The sequence below is a fragment of the Neofelis nebulosa genome, chromosome 5 (genome assembly GCF_028018385.1).
Source record: "Neofelis nebulosa isolate mNeoNeb1 chromosome 5, mNeoNeb1.pri, whole genome shotgun sequence".
In the NCBI taxonomy this organism is placed as follows: Eukaryota; Metazoa; Chordata; class Mammalia; order Carnivora; family Felidae; genus Neofelis; species Neofelis nebulosa.
In genome coordinates, this window is record NC_080786.1 from 22212567 (window position 1) to 22234890 (window position 22324).

At 38.2% G+C, this 22324-nt stretch overlaps 1 protein-coding gene across 2 annotated transcripts in view; it reads left to right on the top strand.

Moving 5' to 3' along the window:
* The window catches only part of EFHB (EF-hand domain family member B), a 49230-nt gene that overhangs the window by 21317 nt on the left and 5589 nt on the right, over positions 1 to 22324 (top strand). Inside the window, exons 5-10 of one of the 2 annotated variants that reach the window (XM_058729775.1) lie at positions 317 to 427; positions 4229 to 4358; positions 8956 to 9039; positions 9624 to 9691; positions 13620 to 13774; positions 19258 to 19465. In XM_058729775.1, coding sequence (XP_058585758.1) covers positions 317 to 427; positions 4229 to 4358; positions 8956 to 9039; positions 9624 to 9691; positions 13620 to 13774; positions 19258 to 19465 — 756 coding nt within the window. The remainder of the gene's footprint in view (positions 1 to 316; positions 428 to 4228; positions 4359 to 8955; positions 9040 to 9623; positions 9692 to 13619; positions 13775 to 19257; positions 19466 to 22324) is intronic. The other variant, XM_058729776.1, reaches the window with a different exon arrangement.

Genomic DNA, 22324 nt, shown 5'->3' on the forward strand with positions numbered 1-22324 from the left:
TATACCACATTTAAATACATAATAGAATGTTCTAAAATGTGCATATGTCTATTCATAGCTGTAATAATTCATCTATGAGACAAAAAGTACTGCCTTACAGGATTATCCTGAGTTGACCCACTTTCTGGTATTCTTCACTATTTGTGTATAGGCTGTGCCCTGTTTTTCTTGCTAAATCTTCATTTGTGTTCTCTCAGAGTGCCCATGTAGCCTATGCCATTGGCATACCTCATTTGTCATTTGTTCTAGTCAATTTAAATATGTTATAAATAGATGGAAATTACCTTAAACCTGATTTCATCAATTCTTCCTTTAGAATTATCTGCTAGAGATGTAGTGAATCCACCAAAACCCTATGAAGAAGTATGTAAAGAAGGAAAAGAAGGACATGATCTGTATATTGTTTCTCACAATGATTATTATGTGGGTAAGTGCCCTCCAGTGTAAAATAGGCCTGAGCATATAGGATTCTCAGATTTGTGGAGAGGAATAAAGATTATAAGGTTAAATGCCTGGCATATAATAAGTGATCAGTAAATAATAACTTATTAATCATAAGGTCATAACCCCTGATAGCTAGGTACACATATACTTATGCATTTTGTATATTAAATTGTAGAAATGTATGTATTATTAAAAGGAAAAAAACATCTTAGAAAGGTTACATGGTAGTTTTAGGTTTAAAAAAATACTGTTCTTATTCAAAGGTCAGGATTATTCTAAGTACTTAGATTGGGTGATGGTCGAGTGCACAGTTTTTTGAATCAGATAGCACAGGTTCAAGTGCTAGCTTATCCATTTACTGTCTCTAAATCTTGGATATTTTAATTATCCTACCATCGTCTATTCTAATCTCTTAAATGGAGATGATAATATTGTGAGGATTAGGGGAGTGCCTGCAAAATGCTTAGCATAGTGCCTGGAACATAGAAGGGGCTCAATTACTACTCCTACTCCTACTCCGACTTCTACTCCCACTCCTATTCCCACTCCTACTCCTACTATTATGATGTAATCTTGTCTGATGTAGCATATCACTAGAACTATTCTATAGCACAACTAAAAGGCATTAGATATTTAGAGTGCTGTGAAATACAGCTTAATTGTTGGCATGTTGGTGCTAAGTGGAATCTTGATGAAATTAATAGAAGACAGAATCAGACTCCGACATATGTCCCGAGAAAGCTGATGGATTATATGTGATTGATTCATGAACTCAGTCTTCATGAGCTAGAAGCAAGGCTTGCTCTTTACTGCAGCGCAAGGCCCCTCTCTCCCTTGCTTTCTCTTATTTCTTTACTTTTTCTCCTCTACCACCCTCTCATACCATAGTCCCTCTCTGTGCTCTTCCTCCTAATTCTGTTGGTAGCTGGGCCTGTTTCCTATTCTCATTGCTCCACTGTCTGGAATCTGTCATTCTCTTCTTTCATGGCCAATCTCTGCTGATTCCCTACACTTTAACACATCCAGTCCTGAGATGATTTCTGCCTTCCCGCTCTCACGCCACTGCTTCCCTCACTCGGTCGTGGGTACCCCTTCTACTTCCCTGACTCTCTCCCTCCCTCCTTTTCTTCCTCTCCTCCCTCCAGTCCTCCCTCCTCTTATTCCTCCTTCCCTTTCCCCCTTTTTGTGAAAATACTTTATTCATTTTTTGAAAAAGCTGAGCATGTATTGCACAATAAAATCCAGCACTTTTAATTGTCATCAAACATATATACATATATGTATGTACAACATAATACAGACGACTTGTAACTAGATACCTTATATATATATTTAGCAATTAGAGGAAAATGAGCATAGATTTTTTTTTTATATTTAGAAGAGCTCTAATGGACTATAAAATGACTGACATTACTTTCATTTGATGATTTAAAAAATTTTTTAATTTAATTTTTTTGAGGGGGGTGAGGTGGAGAGAGTGGGAGAAAGAGAGAGAGAGAGAGAGAGAGGGAAAGAGAGAGAGAATCTTAAGCAGGTTCCATACCCAGTGTGGAGCCCGAGGTGGAGCTTGATCTCAGGACCATGAGATCGTGACCTGAGTCGAAATTGAGAGTCGGATGCTTAACCAACTGAGCTACCTGGGTGCCCCCATGTGCTGTTTTTTATGGAAGTTTCATTGGCCTCTTGAAAAGGTGTAAAATCCAGGGTGCCTGGGTAACTCAGGATGGTTCGTGAGATTGAGCCCCATGTCGGGCTCTGTGCTGACAGCACAGAGCCTACTTGGGATTCTCTCTCTTCCTCTCTCTCTACCCCTTCCCTGATGGCAGATACACATACACTCTCTATCTCAAAATAAATAAACATTAAAAAATAAAAAATGTATAATAATTGTAGAGAATTAAAAAATCTCAAAAAATGGGGGGCACCTGGCTGGCTCAGTTGGTAGAACATGTGACACTTGATCTTGGGGTTTTAAGTTTGAGCCCCACACTGGGTATAGAGATTACTAAAAAAAAAATTAAATCTTTGGGGTGCCTGGCTGGCTTGATTGGAAAAACATGTGAATCTTGATCTCAGGGTCATGAGTTTGCACCCAACACTGGGGGGTACATATTGCATAAATAAATATTAAAACAAATACATACATACATACATACATACCTAAATATCTCAAAAAAATTGGAAGAGAAAGTAAATGTAACCTTGAAATCCCATTAGCCAGAGTATAACTGTATAACTACAGTTTATATCTTGAACATCTTTTTAACCTGCATGCACTAAGCCATCTATCTTTAGTTAAATGGCATAATATTCTCCATGCTTTTGGGGAACTTTAATGTATATACATTAAACATTTTTTATTTAAAATAATATGTCAAAAAAAAAATGGAGTGCCTGGGTGGCTCAGTCAGTTAAGCATCTGACTTGATTTCGGCTCAGGTCATAATCTTATGGTTTATGAGTTTGACCCCTGAGTCACGGAGCCCCTTAGGATTCTCTGTCTCCCTCTCTCTCTCCCCTTCCCCCATTTGCACACATGCACTCTCTCTCTCTTTCTCTCTCAAAAATAAATAAATAAATATTTAAAAAATAATATGTGAAGGGCACCATTCAATAACAATAAATATATAACATCTTTCAAATACACTTAATTTTAGTCATTACTGAAATAATACATATTTCTTTTATAAAATACAAAGAAAATCTCCCACAATTCCCAGTCTTTCACAGATGATACTTTCATAGATGCTTTTTTTTGTGCATTCACATAGGAGTATATATGTGTGTTTTGTTTCCCCACTATATATGCTTTTTTCTACTTGCTTCCACCCCCCCCCATTTAATGTAACACTGTAGTTGTTTTTCCATATCAGTATCTATATTGTATTTTTCAGTATCACAAAATATATTGCTTATATATCTTTGTGAATGTGATGTTTTTAGGATATATTCCTAGATTTATGAACATTTGAAATATTAACTCTGAAAGCCAAAACATACACCAAAATAGGTGCCCCAGTTTGCCCGCACACCCATAGTGTATTAGAGTTTCCACTTCCCATCCTCCTTAACAGTGAGCATTGCCAATCTTCTTTATTTTTACCTGAGAGACAAATTATGATTTCACATTATTGTTTTTATTTACATTGTTTGGATTACTGGTGAGGCTGAATCTCCATCCTTTTTTTAACCTTTTAGCTGATCTCTAGTTTTATCTAGAAAGACTAACACCTTATCTAGAAGACTTTTATCTAGAAGACTAACACCACATTATGACATGAAAAAAGTACAGTATTAGATCTTAATTATAAAAAGCTCCCTGTTGGGTTCTCAGGCTTCAGTTTCTAATATGAGATAAGTGAATACAATGAAATGGGAGGGTTGCAATGTTCTGATGCTCTCATCAAATCAGCAAGTACAAAACACCAGGCTCTCAAATCTTAGCACAGTGGAAAGGGAATCTTGGGATCCCAAAGCACGGCAGTACCTCCCCTGATCTTCAAGATTTCTGCAACGTTAATGGGGCCTGGATTTTTCATCATTCATATGTCTTTCTCCTACATCGTTTCTGTACTTACTTTCCAGATATGAAGACAAGGGACTCTTGTTCCACCAGTCTCCCAGCTCACGTGGGAGGATGCTTGTCCTCCGTTGCCAAATCTGTGCAATCCTGGCACTGTTACAATTCCATTTGGTTCCCACTCTCATTTTCATTGTCAGTGAGAGCATAATGTGCTTCTTGCAAGATAAGGTTATTTGTGTTGCTTCCTCTTTTTTATCATAGGAGAAGCAAAGAACCGAAAGTATAACCCATCAAGTTTCCATAGGTTTAACTTGTATGGGGTCCCAACACCACATTTTAATGATGGACGAGCCATGGCAAAAACTTTATATTGGCTCCATGAACTACAAATGTAAGTTTAATTATATTGTATCCTGAAACACGTGTTAAATATCATGGAACATGTACTTAAAGAATAGTATGTTGATTAAATTTATTTTTTGAAGAGGTGCAATGCATTGATATTGTTCAAACATAAAATTAATAGAAAAAGATATGCAGTGATATGTCTTCCAAACTTCCCAGTTCTCCCAGAGATAACCATGATACTGTATGTGTGTGTGTATGTGTATCATTCTATGGTTATTTCATGCCTTTGCAAGCAAATCTGAAGACGTATTTTTAATCTATAGAATCAACCCTATTCATGTTTCTTAAAGATGTGGGCTTTCATATCTCTATAAGATGGTCATATCATATATAACTGAATTGTTATTTATCATTCAGTTTTGTTTCATAGTTATTTGGGCACCTGAGTATCTGACTTAATTCTTGCAAACTGTGACCTTTTTATGCCTGAATTCTAGATAGGACTACTTGCCTAGAAAATTAAAATAAAGTTCCTTAATTTTTCATTTTCTATGTTATGTTTTATATATAGGTTAACACTTAAGCATTGGGAGATTACTGATAATAATTCATATTTCCTCCTATGCTTAAAAAACCATAAGATTGGAAATACTGATATAGTGGCTTGAATGGTGGCCCCTCAAAAAGACATTGTTCATATTCTAATTCCTAGAACCTATGAGTGTTACCTTATGTGAGAAAAGGGTCTTTGGAAGTGTAATTAAGTTAAGGATCTTGAGATGAAGAGGTCATTTTTGGATTATCTGGGTGGTTCCTAAATCCAATGACAAGTGTCCTTATAAGGGAAGGCAGAGGGAGATTTGAGACAGAAGAGGAAAAGACACATAGAGAAGAGGTGATGTGAAGATGGGGGAGATTGGAGTGATGTGGCCTCAAGCCAAGAAAGGCCAAAGAATGATATTTGCCTCCAGATGTTGGAAGAGGCAATGAATAGATTGTCCCCTAGAGCCTTTGGAGAGAATGTAGCTTTGCTGACACCTTGGTTTCTAACTTTTGGCCTCCTGGAATTGTGGGAGAATGTTTTGTCATTTAAGGCCACCAGTTTATGGGAATTTGTTACAGCAACCACAGGAACCCAGTACATCGTGCCTGTACTTCTGCACACCAGTTGTGGAAGTAGATTTGTTTTGCCCTCTGCCCTCTTTAAAGGAGACACTGGCCATCCAAGTCTCCATGGGCCTCAGTGTGCATACAAAGTTTGCATGCCCACAGATACTCAACCTGCCTGGCTCATTCGTCTGTGTGGCCCCTGTGATAGCAGCTCCCTATGTTAGAGGCAAGGTGCTAAGTACTTTACATATTATTAATTTAATTTTTCCAACAACTCTTTGAGGTAGGTGTGTTATAATTTTTATCCTTTCAATTTCGCAGATGAAGAATCTGTGGTACAAAGAAATTAAATCGTGTACCCAATATCATGCAGCTAAAAAGTACTAGGGGTAGAAATGAAACCCAGGCAGTGTGGCTCCAGAGGCTGCCTCTAACCCCCACACCAGGTTTATAGGCACTGGACTCTGTGATCACAGGCCTGAAATACTGATTTCCATTCCTCGTCTACTTTTTTATTATGAGTTTCTGATACTTGAATTATTCAAAGCAATAATGGTAAAACATAAACCCAAAACAAATTCTTGTAATATTATATACTAAACCCATATGAAATAGTTTTCTTTAGAGTACAGAAGAACCCATATAGCAAACATTTGTTAACATGTTAATATTAAAGTAGTTAAACCATTATTTAAGGATTATTAAGGATTATAGATATATGAATTAAATATAGAAATTAATGCCTAAAGGGAGCTAACAAAATGTGGTTTATCCATTTTTGAAAGCTTAGAAATGTAAAGCTGTTATCAATTTATAAAAGATCTAAAATAAACACAACAGCAATGTGGTCCTTAAGAATGTCCTAGAACAGAGCCTTTAGGTTATTAACAAGGACATATTTATCAATGATTTGGTGGGATAGTCCTAGAAATATACACTGAATACAACCAAAATGAATGCAGTGTTATGTGTCAATTATATCTAAATTAAACAAACAAACAAACAAACAAACACTGAATTTGTAAAAGCAGGTAACATGCAGGGATCGTTTTCCTCCAACTTGTCTCTACCCCCAAGGAGACATCATTGATGGAACAATGCTTTATTTGATCATATTTCTTGTATTTTAAAACTTAATTATTGCAAAAGCAATAGAGAGATTCTTCATTGCTTTGGTTTGCTGGATTTTTAAAAGTTTATTTTAATATATAAATCAGAGAGAGGGGGGGTGAGAGTAGGGGAGGGGCAGAGAGAGGGAGAGAGAATCCTAAGCAAGCTCCACACTGTTAGTGCAGAGCCTGATGCAGGGACTTGAACTCACAAACCATGAGAGCATGACCTGAGCCAAAGTAGGACAGTTAACCAACTGAGGCACCCAGGTGCCCCTGGTTTGCTGGATTTTAAAAAGAACTCACCTCTTCATTCTACAGTGTGATGTCTATTATAATTTTGGAGTTAAGCATGTTTACAATTTAAGGTATCTCAGTTTTATATTTTAATGTAAATTTGGTTTATGCTCAGCTTTTAAGGGATGTATTTCCTCTGTAAAGCTACCTCTATCTATATTCTGTTTACGATCTTTGGTTTGAAGAATCAGAATTTTCAGATGATGGGAGTGTGTGTGTGTGTGTGTGTGTGTGTGTGTGAGAGAAAATTCACACGGAGGCCTTTATTCTGAGTTGTTTAGTGAATGCTGTGAGGTTGTGCAATGATGCTGAAGTTAAGGATATTCCGACAGACATGGCTGCTAACAGATACTTCATAGTTCTCCCAGAAACATAATCTAGGCACTTTTAGGGTGAAAGGAGTAAGCTCTGTGATTTATAATCCTTACCCACTTCATCCCTACATGTTCCTAATTATGCCCTTTGGAGGTGGTTTTTAGAATGTCAGCCTTGGGGTGCCTGGGTGGCGCAGTCGGTTAAGCGTCCGACTTCAGCCAGGTCACGTTCTCGCGGTCCGTGAGTTCGAGCCCCGCGTCAGGCTCTGGGCTGATGGCTCGGAGCCTGGAGCCTGTTTCCGATTCTGTGTCTCCCTCTCTCTCTGCCCCTCCCCCGTTCATGCTCTGTCTGTCTCTCTCTGTCCCAAAAATAAATAAAAAACGTTGAAAAAAAAATTAAAAAAAAAAAAGAATGTCAGCCTTATTTGTTCAAATTATGGCCCTTAAACTGCCATTGATTTATTCTGACTTTACCCATATTGTTCTTTTTTCCCCCTTTTTGAACCAAGGGGAAGTTAATGGAGATATAAGAGATGAATTACTTTATATTTCATCTATTGTTTCTCCACAGAGTGTCACTCTTCTCCAGAAATTCATACGGCTCGGTGTTTCTATAGTACAGGAAACAGTTTTAAAAGCAAATGGCGTTTAAGAATTTAATGTTTATTGTTTTTAGTCTTAGCAAAACAATAATTTATTAATTTTAATGTTATTAAATAGTAGTGTTATACTTTACAGTTCTCAAAAGAAACCTTGTTCATTTAATCACAGTGATAGAAGTAATGAAATTATATTACAGAAAATTGGCAAAATAAAATCACCCATAATCCTGTCACCAAAATTCAACCATTATTATCTTTTTAATGTATTTCTTTCTAGTGTAGCTTCCTGTGTAAATGTTGACATAGCTTTAATCACCATGCAATCCTATTTTATACCCTGCTTTCTCACTTAACATAAAATAATTTTATATTGCTGTATATTCTTAATAGCCAACATCTAAAATGCATGCAGAGTGTATTCTTGTTATTGTGACATAATTTAATCACCCTCCATGACTAAACATTTATCTCCTTTTTTTAATTTGTAGTCAATGAGCTACAAATACATATATATACATATATATGTATACATATACATATATATGTATATATATATAAAACTTTCCCACATTTTAAGTTGTTATGTGGATTATCTTCTTATGATTGGCTCCCAGATATAGATAAAAGGGAATGACCGTTTTTATGCTTTTTGGGTCATATTACCAAATTATTTCCAAAAAGATTACAGTAATTTGCATTTACCAAGTGTTTTACTGCAAGTTGTACCAATGTTAGGTATTCTGTCTGTCTGTCTCTATATTTGCTTATGTACTATGTTAAAAGTGCCACTTTGTTATTCTTTTATTATACATTTGTTCCTGGAGAGTATCATAATTTCTCCATATATTTGCTTACTAGATGTGAGTTATCTATTTATATTCTTTGGTTATTTATTTGTTGCTTAAACTTAGAAATTTTAGGAGTTGCATTTGTGATAATGATATTAACACCTTGGTTGTGTTTACTGAAAAAAATGTTAAATCTGCTTGTCTTATTCTTTACACAAAATTTTATATTCTACTATAAACTTATCTTTATAATAGAATATAAATGATAGAAGAATGAACATATACAGATTTTTTTAGCATACAGCTTTTTTTTGAAACTGGATGTATGTTTTGATGACTCAAATGATACTATGGTATTCCTCACCATATGTGTATTTGGCAACCAAGGATACTTAGGTTGACAATTTTCTAATTTTATAGGAAAAGAGGAGCTAAGGTTGTATCTAAGAGAGTTGATGATTTCAAAGAAAAGTTTCAACATCAACTTGGAAGAGTTTTAGATCCGTAAGTTAATAATTAACTTTGAATTGATAGTGTCTTTGGATGGAATTTAAACAGTGCTCTTGTGGTAAATGTTGGTTTGTTTTCTGTTAGGTGCTATCCGTTAATTTAAAAAGTCATCTTTCGTATTAATCAGGGAACTCTACTCTACTCCGTAGAGCCTGGGGTTGAAGGAAAGTGCTGAGTCCTCTGAAATGAAGAGGGCATTCGGAGAAAAGGGAGGGAGAATTTTGTGTAAAGCTTTATTTCTGGGATATTAGAAATTTAATTTATCATGTGACATTTTCTCTCTCTCTTCCCTGTGTCTGTCTGTCTGCCTGTTTGTCTCTATTTCCGTATTCTGCTTTGAGTCTGTTCTTAATTTTCTTCTTAACTCTGGGCTTCTGAAGGCCAGGGAAAGCATATATAGCCATTGCTAATGCAAGCGGGAGGTTGGACAGAAGATCTTTTGGAGAACTTCTGTTTGATCTTCATCGTTTGGTTATAGGAGAAATATAGGCTATTAAAAACATATGGCAAGTGTATTCTAAATTCCAGAGATGCCATGTGCTGAGTGTTTTAACTAAAGGATTTGTTTTCTTTGATAGCATTGCAGAAACAATGAATGTTCCCCCAGACCACACGTTTGGATCTTGTCTCCGTGCCGAGGAGTATGGTAAATATACAAACTTTCCCCTTAAAAAACAAACAGCAACATCCCCACAAAGTTATGCTGTTAAATTCACCATCTCCTTCCCTCAAACCTTCTAATTTTAAAGGCTTAAAACATTACATTAACATTAATGAGAACAATTTGTAGCACAGGAGAGAAAAAAATGTTCATATTACGTTTGAAATATGTACAGTTTAAAGCCTTTGTGAATGAATACCGTAAGTGTAGTCAAGGCTCAGAACTTTATTTAGAAAATAAATATGGCCTGTATTAAATACGCGAAAGTTGAGCGAAGCAGCTTTTTGGTGAATTCAAACGTTGGACGAGGCTCTTGTCACTCAGAATGTGGTGTGCAGACTGGCAATGTTGGTGTCCCCTGAGAGTTTCTAAGCCATACAGAGTCCCAGGCTCCACCCCAGACCTACTGAATCTGAAACTGCATTTTGAAATATTCCCAGATGAATTGTAGGCACATTCAAGTTTGAGAAACCACTCTACTCTACAATCACATAATTAAGAACCACTCTCTTCCCACCAGCCAATCAATCGATTAATCCATAAAGTGGCAGAAGAAACTTGCCAGGATTTTGTCTTTCTTTCTGAGCCATCTGTACGGTAGATATCCAAAGGCAAGACTAGGCTAAAGCTTGTCAGGATTAGGCCGTGTATCAGTGGTTTTCAAAGAGTCTGCAGTCTACCTGCATTAAAATCACCCAGGGAATTTATGAAATATGCAGGTTCCTGGAACCTGTGCCCAGACGTGCTGATCCAGCAGGCTCTTATGTACGCTTAAACTCAAGTTGAAGAACGGCTGTTGAAAAGGCTTTAGCTAAAGCCCACTCACTGACAAATAAGATGTATATTTATTGAGCTTATGCAATAGTGTTTTCGACCAACATTAATCACATTAATTAGGAGATTGTATTTTGGGTCTGTTTTTTAGATGAATTGTTGCATGTTTAATGTATGCCTAACTGTCTTAGAGGCTCTTCTTACCTGTAAGAGTGGTTAAGAGATGATTTAGGAAATGCATCAATGAGCCTGAAAAGTAAATAGGTAATCATGGTAAATTCTGCTTACTCGAGGGTAGGCTTCATGCTGGTGGGTGCTTCATCTTGCTATCTGTTGGATCCCCAGGGTCTAGCATACAGTACATTTTTCACAAATATTTATAGCATGAATTGGTGAATCCAACACATAGTTTATCATTTTGACAGCTTGACAGCACTGACAAATTTCCTAATAGTTGATCGAAGTTATCCTTACAAATTGAATAAGATAGTGTTACAAAATGAAAAGGAAGAACACTGACATTAATAATTTTAAAAAGATGTAAGTATCAGTACCAGCATTGGTGCTGCATAGTTGAACTGTGAAAGGGGACTGATAAGTCCTCTCTGGACTTTTTCTGGAGTTTATGGGTGGACACAGATTAACTGTAGGTTCTCACCTTTTGTGACCATTGTTGGGGTCAACGAGTAGCATTTATTCTGCAGAAAGCTCCTGCTTCTAGGGACTTACTGATTTCTTTACTGGGCCTGAATTTCTCCTTTACACTTATTTATGGAAATAAAGGCAGCTGTGCAAAGAATGTCTCATCCTTAAGGCCTGGAGTTACTGGGTATGTTAAGATGCCTCCTGGGGTGCCTGGGTGGCTCGGTCGGTTAAGCGTCTGACTTTGGCTCAGGTCATGATCTCGCGGTCCGTGAGTTCGAGCCCTGCGTCAGGCTCTGTGCTGACTGCTCAGAGCCTGGAGCCTATTTCAGATTCTGTGTCTCCCTCTCTCTCTCTCTGCCCCTCCCCTGTTCATGCTCTGTCTCTCTCTGTCTCAAAAATAAATAAACGTTAAAAAAAAAACAATTAAAAAAAAAAAAAAAAAGACGCTTCCAGGAAGCACGTAAGGGTTGTGCCCAGCTCCGAGTATGCACCAGAACCAAGACCAGTGGACAGTGCGGCATCATGGGAATTGGTTGCAGGCAGAGTACAATTAAAGAGCTTGCTTGGCTTTTCTGACGGCCGTGGAATGGTAGCCAGGTCACGGTCTCTCGGGGCCGGAACTTTACTCCTGATTTCAGTTCTTTAGAGATGACTCTTGAGTAATTGCAAGTGATTTGACATGAGCTTCATAAAATATTCTTTCAGGGCCAGGCCAGGAGAAGATATCAGCATATATATCACTCACCAGGGGTTATACCTAGTGAAGAGCATAGTGGCAAAACCAGGTGGAGTTGAAAAAAACCATCATTCAAATGTTCCTTTTGGATGTTAATGGAGAGGGAAGGCTTCTGAAGGTAAAAACTCAATCAAGAGCCATCTTATGGAGGAAAGAGGACCTCTGTTTTACAGAAGAGCCACCCACAGGGTTTATATCAGGGGGAAGGAATGTGGAGGAACAGAAGAAGCCATGCTTATCTGTCAAAAATCACTTTCACTGTCATGATTTCCTCTCACGAAGCCACTTATACTTTGCCCACTTCAGGGTGGTCCGATGATAGCTGATTCCACTTCAGATGACTTTGTTCTGAGGCACTTGCCAAGTTCCTGGAACCAGCCTTAGTTGCAGGCTTCTCACCCATATCTACCCGTAAAAACATGACTTTTATCAGAATACGTGGGATTAGCACCTGATTTTATAGTAAGTAAGAATCTCAGAGGTGCAATGAGTACCTATTAAAAGAGACCCTTGACAGAGCCTAATATAGGGACTTACACAGAGCAGGTATAAATACTAGTTGCTGCGAACTGCACCAATGTAGTGATTCAAATGATTCCATCTAGGCTATGACAGTCAACTGCCAACACGACCCTGCCCCCAAGAAAGCAGGAAGGGAGGGCATTGGCATGAATTGAGGCAAAAGGTTCCTTCTGGTGACATCCACCAAGCCATCGCATCTGAAGCAATGGGGTCAACTCTACTCTGATTAACATCCAAGGAATCCATTTTCTGACAAGGAATGGGGCTTAGAGGCAGAGTGTATGTTTGTACTTTCTTTGTGTCATAATCTGGGGAAGTTCCTTTAAGTCACGAAGGATAAGTGGAAGCAAGGTCCAGGTCTAGGGCGCATGTAGTAGGTAGACTGGAGACTTTATTACTTCCAGATAACTGAGGGGATTGTGGGTCAGGACTCAATTAATGGAACTGTGATGAGGGCTGGTCTCCTGTGTAGGTGGTTGTACTGGGGAAGCGGGGCTGAGAAATGGAAACTTGATATGCAGAATGAAGGCAGACTGGAAATTCATATTAGAAGGGAGTAGGTAATTTGAGTTCCATTTTTACAAGGGATCCCAGAGGTTTATTAACTTCAAGGCATATAGAGTGGTCCCTTATGGACTCTGCCCCACTTTCAGATCCTCAGCATTGTAGACAAATGTTTGCTAAGAGGCAGATAGGCAAGGGCTTCACGATCTTAGGAAAGACAGCCTAGGAGGGCTGATGAATCCCTTCCCCCCACATTCATTTTGTCAGAAGTATTAAGTTTTATCAGTTATTTTATGTTCTTTTTTATATACAAGGATTTTTTAAAGTTTATTTATTTATTTTTTAATTTACACCCAAGTTAGTTAGCATATAGTGCAATAATGATTTCTGGAATAGATTCCCGCGATTCATCCCCTATATTTAACACCCAGTGCTTATCCTAACAAGTGTCTTCCTTAATGCCCCTTACCCATTTAGCCCATCCGCCCACCCACAACCACTCCAGCAACCCTCAGTTTGTTCTCTGTATTTAAGAGTCTCTTATGTTTTGTCCCCCTCATATACAAGGTTTTTGTTTTTGTTTTTAACACACTGCATAATAGAATCAGAGTTAGGCATGAGGTTTTTTCATTCAAAGAAGTTGCTAGATCATTCTCTCTTTTAGGATGGGAATAATATTGACAGACTTTATCTGAATTCAGATGAAAGACTTTTTCTCTCCCTCTTTAATAGGAGCTGGTGATCTCATCCATAACAGACTTCCGGGTGAATATCTTCGAGGCAAGGATAGACAGAGAGCCCTGACTGCAGCAGTGCGACATCACTTGAAGAAAGTTAACTACCAGAACTTTGACACTTTGCTGGCAGCCTTCAGGCACTATGACAAGGTCAGTAGTTGAACAGAACTTTTGGGACTATGCATGGGCTTACAGATTCTGGCAGGTTGGTGTAGATCAGGGGTCAGCAGATTAAGGCCCATGGGTCAAATCCAGTCCACCACCTGTTTTCGTAAATAGTTTTATAGGCCAATTTATTTTGAATATTTTCTATGGCTGCTTTTGCACTATAGATGCAGAATAGGGCATCAGAGACTGAATAGCTTGCAAAACCTAAAATACTTGCTTTTTGGCTCTTGGCGGTAAAAGTTTACTGACCCCTGGAGTAGATCAGTGGTTACCACAATGTGGTTCTTTTATCACTGTCAGGGTCACTTGGGAACCTGTTAGAAATGCACAATCTAAGGCCCACCCCAGACCTACCGTATTGGGGAACACGGGGTTGGGGCCTAGCGACAGTGTTTTAACAAGCCCTGCAGGTTGATACACATTCAATTTGATTAACAAGCCCTGCAGCCCTGATACACATTCAATTTGAGAACCGCTGAGGCAGATTTAACTGTACTGTGCTGGGAGCAAGGGGAGGGGGTGGCACCCTAGGTCCCCAGGGAAGACTTCCTGGGTCTAGGTCATTTATACCTAAAGCTGAGTATGTACACGTAGTGCTGTCAAGGTCCAAGTCAGACGTAGAACATCTCTCCCCTGGGGGAGCGGTTGTGGTTTCAGTTTTGAGAGTGTAAAATCATTCAGTTTTCAAGCTACTCTAAATTGTAGCCTTTGAAAAAGTCAGATAAAGCTAGGGCTGCGTAATAACCTCACACCATTTTAGGCCATCACAGGATTGTTTTTACTGAGCTGCATTGCCTTTGGCTTATACGAAGGTGCACTATTGTGCAAATCTTTTGTGAAATATGGCACAATTTTATTAGTATGCCGGTGAGGCTGTTATTTATTTTTGTCACACGCATCCTCTTTATATAGAGAAACCCATTCTTTCTAAAGGAAATAATTGTGTTTTATTTAAGTATCTGGTTTGTTTTTACCTCATGAGAAGCATGAATTTTGTACTGATTGTGAATACCTTTTTGAGTTGGCCTCCAGGAAGCTCAGAGCCAATTCAACAACACACATCTAGTTTTGTGAACATGATCTTACAGCATACATTTTGTGTACTCTTTTTATTCCAGTTTCTTCTTATTTTAGTCCATCTTTATTTTCTCTTTGCTCTGATTTCCTCACTTTTTGGGCTCTGTTTCATTGTACTCATTTTTCTAGGCAGCCTCAAACTATTTTAGAATGAGTCCAATATAAACAAATAAAAGCTCCTAAATAAACCTGTAATGATGCAGCGCATCATAATTTTGATTTGAGAAGAAAAAACCCTGAGCAGAATGATTTTAGTTTATCTCAAAGAGAAAAGATAATGTTTATATCTCCCTTCCAGTGTTGAGCACAGTTTTGGAAAAGTTACACTTCACATTTTTTATCTTAAAAAAAATCTTGATTACTCATTGGCTTATTCAGTTTAATCCATTCATTTTCTTTGTTTTTTTTAGATTAGGGGTCTGTGTGCCTGTGTTGTACTGATGAATAAAAAGTGGGTTAACTGTCTCATTTATATTTGTACCAATTATGCAGGGACAAACACCAATCAGTCACCCACTGCATTTCTTGCAAAGTTGTGTTTAAAGAAAATGTAAGCATTCAACTGTTTCTCTGGTTTCTAACAGAGACAAATTCTATTTACAGGTAATTTAAAAATGAATCTTCAGACTTAAAATATGTAAGCTAAAATAAGTACATTTTAAAGTTGACTCAAATACAAGTATCTTACAAAGATTATAGTGGGGTAAATTTATTTATTTATTATTAAAAAAAATATTTTTTTTAACATTTATTTATTTTTGAGACAGAGAGAGAGCATGAACAGGGGAGGGTCAGAGAGAGAGGGAGACACAGAATCTGAAACAGGCTCTGAGCTGTCAGCACCGAGCCCGATGCGGGGCTTGAACTCACAGACCGCGAGATCATGACCTGAGCTGAAGTCGGACGCTTAACCGACTGAGCCACCCAGGCGCCCCATGTGCGGTAAATTTAGATAGCACTGATACAAATAAGAGAATCTACCACAATACATGGTGCTCTGCTTTTTCAAAATTCTTCATTTAAAATGTAATTATAGGCAAGACGATCATCTTAATAGCTGTTGGTTATCTTAGTGAACCACCAGGCACATTCTTTATGATAAAATTAAATTAAGCAGAGAGGAAATTACTGAGAATTATTTAATTTTGATATACCTTTTAAATAGTTAACTTTTAATATGTACAATGTAGTATTCAGTGTCCTTGAGGAGCTTTTTTTCTGAGAGGGTAATAAGATGTGGGTCTTCCTGGTACAGCTGTAGGATAATTTTTGATTATTTGAATCTTATATGATTGGATGCCCAGATTTAGTTTAATGAAAAACACAAAATGAAACAGAATAAACAAGCCATGATTTCCTGAATGAATCTTCTTAGCTTAGAGGATTAATTCTTTATTTTATTGAACTCTCATTGTACATCAGACATTGTTCCAGATTATGTGTAGACTTTTGACTTCAGAAATTTAAAATCTAGAAGGGAAATAAAAAGACTCATCATGGTCATAGCAGAGTCCCAAATTTTCAAAATAGGTCTATATCATTCCAAATCCCTTTATTCTAAGTATTACCCAGGAAGTAGCTGAGATGACATTATTCCTTTTAAGGCCAGCAGTATTCAGTGATGAGACCCATTGGACATGAGCCAGAAGCTGGTGAGGAAGATAGACAATTTTTGAGAAGGTTATTCCAAAGCTCAGTCCTACCAGATGGCTATGGATGGTTGGGTGTAGGGAAGGTTCACTGAATGCCTTGACCAATAGCTCATTGTTGAGTAACACTTTTGCTATAAGACACACCATTGTCAGGCTGAAAATGGTCCAGAAAGCAAAACACAAGACTCAGATTAGTTTCATGGGCCATCGTCTTGTGCCTGGAGCTGGCTGATTAAACTGGAATAGCAACTCCATAGCTTGAAAATGTGTCAACAGTGTGATGCACCACTAACAGCTCTGAGAGGGGACACAGGTTCCATGTAGACAGATTGGCCAACTTTTGGCAGGAGTCAAAGTAAGGCATGTGGTGTGGTAGCCTCTGCCTCAGAGACGTGGAGTGGTTTTCTTTGTAATGATTGGTGTGTCGCCGTGTGTGGTACAACAATGGATCCAGGCAGCGATGGTGGCACTGTGGATGATTTACGCTCAGTCAGAAGCTTGATTTCAGTCTGAGAATGGGCAGAGAAGGGACCCTTATCATAGGCATCTATATGACTTACTCACATGGTTCAATCAGGAGCTATGATTTGTTACCGTAGTTTTCAGACTCAAAAAGAAGTATTTTTAATCTTCCAGTCTGTAGTTTTCCAAATGGCAAACCAAATAAGCAGGCCATTGGCAATAGTCCAAGAGTCAGTAAAAATATAACAGGTTCATCAAGGGGAATATTGGCCAGAGGAATGAGAGTAGCCTTGAGTTCTGCCCACTGAGTAGATTGACTGTCCATTTTTGATCCTCCATAGCTCTCATTGAGGTTAAAAACCACAGCATGTTAGTAAACCAGACCCAGAGACTCTAAGTGTCAACATCATTAGTCACAGAGACTTATAACTCAAAGGGGTCATTAGGGTTGTGTGACCCCAAAGGTACTAGCATCCTCTACTTGTGGCTTATTCATAATACAAACATGTAAAGCATCAGTACCAGTTATACATTCAGTAGTGGAATAATATATTCTGCTACAGAAATAATATATTGCTAGTTTTCCTTCTCCACTTTGAGCAAACCCTGCCCACACCCCACTAGCTGAATCCAGACATCTCCTCCCCATAGAGACTGAGTAGGATGATCAATTTGGCACTCATATCCGAAGAGGCCATAAAAGTACGTGACTTCACCCCTCTGAAGTTAGGCAGTTTACTTGAACAGATGAATGTGGCATTTGATCTCCCTTGGGGACAGGGAGACCTTGGTCCCACATCTAGTCATCTTTCTCCTTAGAGTAGTTGAGGTTGGGGCATGGAGGAGGGAGGAATCAAGGGTGCAGAGGGAGAGAGTGACTCACTACCTGGTGAATAAGAAACATTCACTTTGAGTTTTGAGTGGTATGTAGCTCAATGAAACCACCAAAGTTTTCATTCCACGCAAATCCCTATATTGGGCATTGAAGTCATCACTGTTGGCACCATCTGTTTCAGTTTTGATTTAACAGCCATATCCTACATAGCTTTTCAGCTAGGGCTATGGGGTTCACATTTTTGTTTGACTTGGGCTTGCAGCAGAGATTTTTATAAAGTAGTCTACATTAGTCCAGGGAATTTGCAGCCCCCCTGTCGAGATAATATGTTTTAAATTCTCATTCTCTTTCAACACAGGCATCAGGGATGTTTTCCAGGACTAGGGATCTGACTGCAGGAATTTATCTAGAGTTTATTGGTCAGTTCCTCATTCTCCAGGGATCACTCAGCACTGTAAACCCAGTCCTGAGCTTAAGAGCTGAATACTAGTCAATGAGTCATTTATCACCTCTTGGGAGTTTATCTCAGGGAAATTTCTCTGAGAGGGCCAAAGCTCTCTTATAGCAGCTAGGACGCACTGCAAAAATACTCAGACCTTTTACTCTCCTCTCCAAATGGACTTAAGGGTTGATAGACTCCAGGAGGAGTCTCCAGAGTGGTAAGACGTCTCAGCTCTTGCCCTTCCTCCTTACCAAGCATTACGTGTTCTGTCCCTTTTGTTCCCAAGGGAAACCAGCTGGTTCCTGCCCATAGCCTTCATAAATTTCCCTCCTTCCACACACAGTGTAGGTACTCCTTTAGCTGTTGTCTGGAAGAAGGTGGAAATTCTCCTGCTTCCCCTACCAGGATGAATCTTAGTGCTAATTGTTACAACGGGCCAGATTGGTAGCATGTCCCTCTTGCCCATAGGAATGTTAACAACAAGCAGGCAACTGTCTGCTGTACCTCCGTGCACTTGGCCTACAATTACTTCCCCAATTTCCCCTCATTACCAGAGAGTGGAGTGGAGGGCCATTTAGTGCTGTCTGAGCACCAGAGGTGTTAAAAACTTTGAAAGTATGGGAAATGGTAGAAAGCTGTCAAAAGCACAAGATGTTGGTTAAATGAAATGTCAAGCACAAATCATGGTTACACCTGCCCTACCACAACGTGATTTAAAGAAAAAAAGTATTTGGAAAAAAAAATTATTAAAATAGAATGAACAAAGATTCTGAGCCACACCCTGCTCCAACCAGGGTTGGAATTACTGTGCGCATGTTAGGATGACACAATGAAGACTTACCTTAATAACTGCCTGCTCTTTTGTAAAATAATAAGATAAATTCATTGAATTTATGTGATAGATCTGTTTTTTTTTCTCAAATGAAATAATAGATGTTGCATACTCTGCTCTTAAAGATGATGCTTGCTTCATCTTTTTCTGCTTTGTGTCTAACAGAATGGAGACGGGGCAATAGATAAAGCTGAGCTTCGGGAGGCTTGTGATCAGGTCAGCTTGCACTTAGATGAGACGCTCCTGGACCAGCTATTTGACTACTGTGATGTGGATAAAGATGGACTGATTAACTACCTAGAGTTTGCAAATTTTCTTAACTGGAAAGATAAAATGCCTCTGAAAGAGTATGAAGAGAGGGTCATTATTAAAGGTATTTAATTTTTGAAGATTTGCTAACTTCTTCAATGGACTTTTATATTTTTACTTTTCTAGAAGCTTGACTCTTGTCAACTTTAATATATAATATTAAATATGCACATACATACATATTATTTGCTTGTTTATCCATAGAATACCTGTGGAAGGACAGGAAAGAGTTTGATGACATTTAAGGGGAACCAGGTAGCTAAGGGACACGGTGGCAGCAAGACTCACATTTTAATCTAGGTGTTTGTATCTCTTGAATTTGGAACTATGTACTCCTCATTCAGAAGAAAAAAATTAAAAGCAAAACAGTTTACACAGAGACCTAAAACACTAAAGACAGTTCCTCAGAAAACTGTTTGGAAACCATTGTCTTAATTAGCTCCCCTCCCCCAGGAAAAGTCAACAGTAAAATAGAATTTGAGGTAAGAACACTTCTTCTTTTACATTTTCTTACATTGGCTTCCTACATCACTAACCATATATTGATACACATATATACTATGTATATGGACATGTGTGTATATTTTAAATGTAGCTAAAATCACAGTGAATGTACCATTTTTATTTGACTTTTTAAACTTTAGCTTTCAAATTTATATGGAATTAAGAAATAGTTTTATGGTAAACTTTTCTGTAAATTTCATTTTCAGTTCCCTCATGCTGATATATTATGAATTACTAAGCCATTTCCTTACTCTTTGAAATTTAGGTTGTTTCCAGATATTTTGAAAGTAATATTGGTAACACTCAAAAAGCTTTGTTTCTAATTATATCTCATTTCTTATGAATGCTATTATTGTCCCAGAAGAACTCTGTATTTTCATTTTGCTTTTCTAAATGATTGTACCAATCTATGATTGTATCAGCAAAATCTTTGAGGTTTGACCCTAACTTTGCTACCACTGAGTATTATTTCAAACATTCTTATAATTTAGTTGTTATGATACTTTGTTTGCTTTAATGTTCAAATCTTGATTATTAAGGAAGATTAACTTTTTTAAAAGACTTTACGTTTTTTATCTCCTCTTGGAATATTTTTCTCTAAAAAGTGAAGTTATTACTGTTTTCACTTTTATTTCTGGGTCATGCCTTCCTGCAAGGTCAAAACCAAATTTGGGGCTTTATTGATGATGTGTGACCCCTTATGGGTTTCTGAGATGGCCTTTCTATTCTAACCACAAGGAAAGCAGGAAGTTCTTCTCTGCCTAATGAAGATTTTATGGAAAACATTTCTACCCTCGTCCTCTCAGAAATACAAAGGGGTGATAGATTTATTTTCTTCTTGGCACAACTCATGGAGCAGTGGCCGAGGGCTGAAGCCGGTTTGAAACCAGATTTTCAAATTGTTCTTGGTTTTTGGGTTCTGACTTCATCAGCCATTTTCAATGGAGTCCTTGAAATTTTTCACCTTCTCAGAATTTTCTAAGATAGTGGCCAGTCAGTCAGAAAGGGCTCAGGAATGTTTCGCCAGGAATTTTTTTTTTTTTTTTTTAATTTTTTGGAGAGAGAGTGTGAGCACAGGTGAGTAGGGGTTGTCGGGGAGAGGGACACAGGGAGAGGGAGAGAGAATCTTAAGCAGGTTCCATGCTTAGTGCAGAGCCTGACGTGGGGCTCGATCCCACAACCCTGGGATCACCATTTGAGCTGAAATCAAGTTTCAACTGAATTTCAACTGATTGAGCCACCCAGGTGCCCCTGACAGGAATTTTCTTATATCAAATTCTATATTACTGTTGACTTCTAGAGGAAAAGAGGTAAGTGTTCTAAGGTAGTGGCTTTCTTTCTTTCTTCCTTTCTTTGTTTTTCTTTTCTTTTTCTTTCTTTTCTTTTCTTTTTTTTCCTTTCTTTTCTTTCCTTCATTTCTTTTTTTCAAGTTAGTTTTTATTTATTATTTTTTTACTTTTGAAATTAAAAAAAAAAATTCCAGTTAGTTAATAAGGCAGTAGCTTTCAAACAGTTTTCTGAGAAACTGTTTCTCATACTTTGTCCAGATTTCTGCCTTTTGAGGGGTGCAGGGACCGCATTAGAGGTTTTGGAACACAAGGTCTGAAAGTGTTCATGGCAACAATTGGCAGGAGCTGAATAGGGGCTGCAGACTTTAGATAGGCATGTCTTTTCTGGTTTGCCATGGTTCTCACCAATCTGATACTGGGGTTCCATTTGCCTTTGCAACCCTTGCTTGGGCTTTCCCAGAACCCTGAGAGTTCTTCTAGAAATTGAAAGACCACAGCGCCCTCTAGTGCTGGCTGTGTAGCTACCAGGTCTGTGAAAAAGCTGTGTCAGGAATTCAGTCCTAAATTTCGGAATGACTCAGTAAAGTAAATCTTCAAAAAGACAGAGTCTTAGAATTGGAGTTTTACCTCAGGGTTTTCTTTTATATACCGATTCAAGGAAGTATATAACCTAACCCTATATTATTTATATAATCGGTTCTTGAGCTCATGCTGTGTTCTCACTGCCAGTCCAAATGTTGCAATATATGGGGTTCCCTGCCACCATCAGGTATGTGTGGAATTTACAACCCCGATATGTCTTCTCCCTCCCTCCTTGGGGAAGAACTCTGGAAACAACTCTGGTAATCCTGTAGTTCAAGTTAAATATGAAAATAAATTCTAATTTTTTTTTTTTTAAAGGAGAAATAGGTTCCATGGTTTCATTTGGTCTCTCAGATTTAAAAGCTTTATTTTAGAATAAAGCGAGTGGAGTGGCAAGAAGAAACCTTAGGCCACGTTGGGGTTCCCATATATGTCATCAGCCTGCCCTTGCTCTCCCACAGTGGGACGCTGGCTTCAGTGGAGGGTTTCCATCAGCCCAGTCTCTGTCTCCACCAGCAAGGAGGGACTAACCAGGAAAATGGATTTTG